Source organism: Gossypium raimondii, chromosome 12, assembly GCF_025698545.1.
Source record: "Gossypium raimondii isolate GPD5lz chromosome 12, ASM2569854v1, whole genome shotgun sequence".
In the NCBI taxonomy this organism is placed as follows: Eukaryota; Viridiplantae; Streptophyta; class Magnoliopsida; order Malvales; family Malvaceae; genus Gossypium; species Gossypium raimondii.
The window spans coordinates 35,442,690-35,450,432 of record NC_068576.1 but is presented as its reverse complement, the minus strand read 5'-3'; the positions used below and the strand labels follow the sequence as shown (position 1 = coordinate 35,450,432).

Sequence of the window (7,743 nt, the reverse complement as noted above, 5' to 3'; positions counted from 1 at the left end):
ATTCAACCACATATGAATTAAATGGCAAATTTACTTATTCTCAAAGTGTAATGACAAGCATCAATTAAAATGGGCGTAAATCTCAAAATTATACATAAACTTTGATTTAATGTGCAATTGTATACATGAACTGTAATTTGGTGCAATTATACACATGAAACTCTAATTTTGGTTCAAATGTATACTTGAAACTTTAATTTTAATTTAGTCATACACATTTAAAGAAATAAATACATCAATTTATTTTTATATTGGATAAATATAATTATTTTGTGTATGCAATATATAAACATAAAATGATGTTATATCAACAATTGTGTTAATAATTTACAACAATTGGGTCAAATCAAAATTTCATGTATAAAATTGCACAAAATCAAAGTTCATGTATACAATTGCACATTAATTCATAGTTCATGTATAATTTTGATATTTATCTCGTTAAAATATAGTGATGACTTTGCATTTTAACCCCATAAATGTTGAAGTTCTTATTCCCCAATCACCCACAAATTGAGGAAGAGCTTGTCAATATTGAAAGTATAACCCTAAACACCTGTGTTAGAATTGAAATGTTTGTCTCATCCAAAAAGATATTGAATGCAATTTTGAGATTAGGAAATTTATGTCAAGTTGTGGGAAAACTGGTGAGTAGATTCTAATCCAATCGCAAATAATTCCTTGATCATTGCAAAATGTAAGAAAGATAATGAGTGAAAAAAAGGAAAGTAGAGAGTGTGAAGTCAAATGAGTGGACCAACGAATACGTATTAATTTTAAGACAATATATGTATTAACATGCATAGAGCCTACCTAGGACGTCACTTCGATGAATGACAACTATAACTTATAAATATCCGATTCTTCTCACCTTGAAGACATGTAACAAAATACTCAACAATATTAAAATTATTTTGTTTCCATTAACAAATGCAAATTCATATATATTGTAATCCATTAACGAGAATTCGAGATGGTCATATATCTTTTGAAATTTATTCAAAATTTTGAATTTTTATAATAAAAAAATTGACGGGTAATTAAATTTTAGACTCTTAATATGCAACAATTGCAGTTTATTGAATATACATAAAAGTGTTGAATGTAATAACAAAAAGGTTACCCTTTTAAAAAAAATCAACTTTAAACTGGTTGTGTATGTTCTTTTTATCAAAAAAAATGAAAGCCGACAAATTGTTTTGCTGTATACTTGACATGCGGAACGCTGATAGAGACAGACACAGTTGGGTAGATTTGGTTGTTCAGGTGTAACTTATTTTTTTCATTTATTTTTAAATACGAGGTGAGATATTGAGGGTGAGTTTGGATAGGTGGTGTGTTTATCTGGAGTTAATGTAAAATAACTATGGCGGTGAGATTAGATACTGTAGCAATACTATAGTGTGAGACAAAAAGTAGGCTAAACATACCGCACCGCATCGCACCCAATCGCCCATCCAAACCTATCCTGAATAGTAACGGTTAAACATCTATATTTTTTGAATTATTCGTATCCACATATTTGTCATAAAATCTAAATTCATTTATTATCTCCAAATTATTCAAGTATTAATGTCAAAATCTGAATTAAATGTTATTATCAATCAAATATCTAAATTTTTAATAAAAAATTAATTTCAAATTTTTAATAAATTTCTAATATCTAAATCCACAAAATCTGAATCCAAATCTATAAAAATCCTTTTTATATATATAAAATCAAAATTATAAAGTTTCTATAAGCAATAGACTCAAATATTCGGATTCACATCTATTATCCTAATAAACAATGTAGATTCGAATAATAAATATTAGGCCGATAGTTGATTGTTGATTGTAGTGGTTGGTTTGATCAATTGATTCTATTAATTGTTTATTTGAAAGTGTTTAGTAAAACTTACTTGATTATGTGTAAAATGAAAAATAAAGGTATGACACATTTTATTGTTAAGTATTTCTTTATTTATAATATTTTAGTCTTTATTGGGTGAAATTATTAAAATAAAACACTATTACCAAAGAATTAAAACATTCATTATGGAAATTAATTAGTCAATATTTTGAAAATTTAAATAAAAATTGGTTAAGTTCCTTATTTGTAAATATTAACCTTGTAGAAATTGATAAATATTAATAGTGTATCAATATAATTGTAAACTATATTCTTAGTGATAATTATGGCATGTTCTTAGTATGTAAATTAGTGATAATTATGTCACACTCTGAATAAATTTGTCATGTAGCATATTTCAATTAATATAAAGTTGTATAGGAAATCATTTTACACAATTTAAAATTAAGAATACATAAATATTCAAGGATGAATGGGCACGATTGAAAATTTCTCGTGGCAATGTTGACTTTTGTAGATTCATGGTGGAGTGTCTTTTTTTTTGTTTGAGATTTACTTTGGACTTTGGAGGTGAAAGTGAAAATGAAATATCGGAGGTTACTGATATTTTGACACTCCTATTAGTTTTGAGAGCATGTGGCAAATGGAATAATTTTTGAACAAGCATAGACGGATATGTCATTCCACATATCTCATTCTCAATCAATTGTTGAAAAAAGTTATTCATCTCAACGTTTTTAATTTTGGAGGTTTTAGCTCAACAAACTATTATAAATCTCAATTCACCAAACACTATAATTAAAGGGTTTGACTACCTAATCCTCTATTTGTACCTAAATCAATTAAAAAAAATCTCAAAACACTATTTGTCAAATACCCTTAAATTGGATATTTTTAAATATCCGAATTTGTAATCCGAATTAAAAAGTATGATGCACTGCCCTACACTACGTAAACTGCCGACACTACGAGCTAACATCAACAACCTTTGAAAACGTCCCTGACAGTTACTTTTTTAAGTCCATATTTCACTGCCTTTCGGGCAGATTGTGTGTTATTACTTATTACTGCCATAAAAAGGCAAAGACATACAAGTGTAATTGAATAACTAAAAAAAATGGTTGTTACACTGTATCTTGAAAAAAGCCGACAATGTCGTTTGAACATGACATATAAGATCATTTCTTTTGTATGAATATAGTTCCCACAAAATCAGTGTAAACTTTTTAAAACCGACGAACAAGCCCTAATCAAAACAACCGACAACCCTCTTAGCGGAGTATCCTCCACGCAAAGACAAAAAAGCCTTATCCGTCTTCATATATTCAATATTACAGACCATCCCAAAAGAGAGGAGATGCTGCCGTATGACAGCCTTGAAGGGGCGGAATTGGCATTAGGGAGGAACTTAACGGTGGCAGAGAGATTATGGTTTAGTTATTCAGCTCATAAATCCGATTACATATTGTATACACATAATTGTTTATTTGTGTTTTTGGTGTTTTCTTTGGTACCGTTGCCCTGGGCATTGGTGGAGTTGTATTGGTTCGACGCCGTCGATAGATTCAAGCTTCAACCGAGAGTGAAGAGATCGTTCCCGGAGTTGTTTAAATGTTATAAAGATGTTCTTCATCAGTTTATCTTTGTGGTTGCCCCTCTCATTGCTGTTTCTTTCCCTGTTCTAGAGGTACGTACAATGCATAGCTTCTTAGGGTTGAGGAAAAATTTATTAGTAATCATACATCGATTTAAACAAAAACTTTCGAACAATTTAATGACTTAAATAAAAATTTTAAAATAATTCAAAGATTAAAACGTAAATTTACTTATATTTATTTACTTAAAAAATATGTTTTTTAAGAAATATTTATGAAAAATAATTTAAAAACTTTATAAAATAATGCCGGAAAGCCATAAAAGAAAATTTGTTGGAATGAAGTTCAAAAACCCAAAATCGAAAATTGGTAAAAAGAAAATCGAAAACCAAACAAAATAAAACAAATGATCATGAACAGTTCAAAAATTTTAAAAAGAAATCAGATAGAATGGTGAGTGTTACCGATGGATTCACCATACTCTCCGTCTAATAATACTAGTAATGATTGTTTTAATCGAAACAAGTGTTACAAATTCCACATATACATGATTAGAATTCTGAACTCAATATTAACTAACTTAAAACCCAAGTCTTGTCACTGAAATCAATCTTGGCACTCATCCAAATACAACTTTTAATAACAAGAAACTTTAAACCTAATTTAATTTGCTCTTATTGAGAACACAACATATTTAAGTTTGATTTCAATCACTCCTAGGTAAAATTATTATGGAAGCGTTTGTACCAAGACTTGGATTGCATTTTGTCTCCTTTATTCAAAAAAATGAGCAAACTAATCCCTATATGTTAGATCAAATATTAATTTGGTCCTTCAGTTCTACTGTTAAAAATTAATCTCTATATGTTAGTATGAGGTACGCATGGCACATCACGTGTCACTATTCAATTATTTTATTAGCCGTACCAGTTTTCAACCGTAGAAATGACTAAATTTTTTTACAAAAAAAAATCAATTTACTTATTGATTTAATGTACAGAGATTAAATTACCTATTTTTTAATAGAGAAAGTAAAATGCAATCTGACACGAGGGATCCATAGTTCCAACATGTTGATTATTGAAAGGTTTTTTAATGTTGATGGGGCAGTGGGTTGGGATTCGTACGAGCTTGCCACTGCCAACAAAATGGGAGGTAATTAGCCAATTGATAGTGTATTTTCTAGTGGAGGACTACACCAACTATTGGATTCATCGGTTCCTACATAGTGAATGGGGCTACGAGAAAATTCATTACATGCACCATGAATATAATGCTCCAATAGGGTTTGCAGCACCTTATGCCCATTGGGCTGAAATCTTAATTTTGGGGATCCCAACATTCCTTGGTCCAGCTATGGTTCCATGCCATATGACCACATTGTGGCTATGGTCATCTCTACGCCAAGTTGAAGCCATCGAGACCCACAGCGGGTAACTAACTTTGCTCTTCTTTCTAATTCCACCCAACATCCTCAATTTGTAGTTTTGATTTTAAAGCGGTTTTCAAACTTTGAAACATTCGAATTGAATCCTAAAAATATCACTATTACATCAATTTAGGTGTTAAATATAAGTTGACCAGAGCTTAGATTTTAAATTTTGTCTTTGTTTCTATCCGGCCTTTTTGTCAATCCAACTACCAATTTAGGTGTTAATTTTAGCTTAAATCTGATGTAGATCATATGGATAAATTTGTAAATTGATTTGTACATAATGTATGTAGCAGTGCAACCAGGAATTTTATTTAGGGGGTCAAGATAAAACTTTATAATTTTTGGAGAGACTAATGTTAAACAAAGTGTTAAAATGCTTAAATTATATTATTAATATTTTTCTGAAAGGGCCAAAAATGTAAAATTTTCATTTATTCAAGAGCTAAAAGACTTAATTTGAATGATTTATATGTTGGGAGGAGTTAAACAGAAAATTTCCCATTTAACCAAAGGGGTCAAGGCTTTGCTTTACTAGTGACTGTTTGGATAGCTCAGATTCCATGCGATAGGTACACACTTATTTACAATTTGATCCATGAGTTTTGAATATGCCAGCGTCATATTCAAACGGGAATTTAACTCCTAAATTGATTACTAAGATGAATAAAGTGATTGGTATAATAATGATACTTTAAAGATTCAATTATAATATTTTGAAGTTTAGTCATGAATATCTTTTGATTTTATGTAGGTATAATTTTCCTTGGAGTCCCACCAAATTGATACCATATTATGGAGGACCAGAGTATCATGATTTTCATCATTTTGTTGGGAGACAATGCCAAAGCAATTTTGCATCTATATTTACATATTGTGATTATCTATATGGAACAGACAAGGTAAGATGAACTATTAAACTACCCAATAAGCATATGTCTGAAAAAATGTAAAAAGAAAAAGAAAAAGAAAAAGAAGAGAAGCAAATTCTTTAAACATTTAGATTTTATTTCTATTTTATTTTGATTTTTTATTTGTAATAATGTATTGCAGGGTTATCGTCGCCACAAACAAGCCGTTAAAAAGGTATTTTAATTAAGAAAAGTATTTTCTCTTTAAATATTAGTAAATAGTGCAAATTTTATATAAGTTTTCTTAAAAATACAATACTTTATTAAAATTTTAACTGATATAAAATTTTATCTATCCTCTAAAAAATAATAATCTAATTTAAGTCTTCTTTAACATAATTTTAATATCTCCAAAATTTATAATCTATGTTGATTATTTAAACAATTTTTTCTAAAATTTACTTTTTCTTTTTGTAGCTTAAGGAGCAAGTGAAGAAGCACTTGGAGTGATCTCCACTGAAGAATCTCAAAATAAATATATCTGTATTTGGTTATTGGACCCAAAAATAAAAATAAAATTGAGGGCTGTTAGATTTAAAATTATTAAAATTAAGTAATAAATTAAAAATCATGTATAAAATGAATGAACAGATAGAATATAAATTTATAAATCAATACAAAAGTTCCAAAAATTATAATTTAGTTTGATCTTCAAAAGTAAATTTCTAATTTTGTCCCTGTCTAGAAATTAAGACTTAGATGCAAGTCCTACGGTATGTTAGACACTAATGAAATAAAGGGAAAAAATTTAATGTGAATAAAAATCATATTTCTCCTTTAAAGATTAAAAATAAAACGTATAATAATAAATTTAATTTTTCGTTTAAATTTATTTTAGTTTAAATCAAGATAATTATTTGGTTCTTTATTCAATCGTATTTTATAATGGTTGATTTTGATTATAGATATTCGAATATGCATTTTTATAATTACCTTTGTAATTGTAATTATAATTAGCGTTTGTAATTTAAATATATATCAAATTAAAATTATAAGCATTTTATAATCAATGAATTTGGGTATTTGAATATAAATTTATTCTCTCAATAAATAATACAATTTAGATAATGAATATTTGGGATATATTATAAGTCCTTTGGTAATTGGACCCAAAAATAAAAATAAAAACCAAAACGATTAGATTTTGAATTATTAAAATTAATCAATAAATTAAAAATCATTATAAAATAAATAATAAAATAAAATATAAATTTATAAATTAATATAAAATTAAAATTTCTTTTGGTGATTCTAAAATTTTACTTTTTACGATTTAGAAATAAATATGTGTTATCAATTGGGAAATAAATTACAAATCAGATTTTTGAATATTAAGATGTAACATTTTTAAATTTACGAAAATTGATTAATAATGTTATAAATTGAGTTTTAATTTTCAAATTAAACAAGTAGAGAAATAATATGTAACCTCCCCAACCCAGTTTAGACGTTAGACCCGAATTTGAGAGATTACATCAGCCACCGAGATGGCCTAGCAGGATTATCGAAAATTTGTAAAACAATTATTTTAAAACATTTATTAAGTTTAGTAGAAAACTTAGTTTAAATGTCGATTCATTATTCCTTAACGTTCTATTTATCATCTAGTAGCGGAAAAGATGATATTTACTTTATGTTTTTAATAAAACCTGGGGTTCATGCATACTAAATAATAATCGAAACATAATATCCTAAGAATTCAAATAAAATGTCATGTAGAATAAAAACAAACCTAAGTCCTAAATCCCATGCCACAGTTTGAGATAAAATATTGTAGCCCTTAAATAATAAAATTAATCAAAAGATTAAGCCTTAATAAATTGGAAATAAAATAGGCTATGTCGAGACCCTCCGGATGCCGTGCCCGTGCCCTAAGCTGGCGGGTTATCTATAAGGATGAAAATTTAAGGGGGTGAGCTGTGACGCTCAATGCGAGTTTATTTACAATAAAAT

At 28.0% G+C, this 7,743-nt stretch overlaps 1 protein-coding gene across 1 annotated transcript; it reads left to right on the top strand.

Annotated features, from left to right (window-relative positions):
- The first annotated feature begins 3,209 nt into the window (after positions 1–3,209).
- Positions 3,210–6,240, top strand: LOC105763825 (methylsterol monooxygenase 1-1). Its single transcript, XM_012582199.2, has 5 exons — positions 3,210–3,539; positions 4,558–4,880; positions 5,634–5,781; positions 5,933–5,965; positions 6,208–6,240. The coding sequence occupies exons 1-5, from the start codon at positions 3,210–3,212 to the stop codon at positions 6,238–6,240; spliced, it is 867 nt and encodes a 288-aa protein (XP_012437653.2).
- The last annotated feature ends 1,503 nt before the right edge of the window (positions 6,241–7,743 follow it).

Coding starts and splice junctions, on each gene's coding strand:
- LOC105763825 (XM_012582199.2), top strand. CDS start 3,210: ATGCTGCCGTATGACAGCCTTGAAGGGGCGGAATTGGCATTAGGGAGG. Junction 4,881..5,633: donor GCCATCGAGACCCACAGCGG/GTAACTAACTTT, acceptor GATTTTATGTAG/GTATAATTTTCCTTGGAGTC. Junction 5,782..5,932: donor ATCTATATGGAACAGACAAG/GTAAGATGAACT, acceptor AATGTATTGCAG/GGTTATCGTCGCCACAAACA.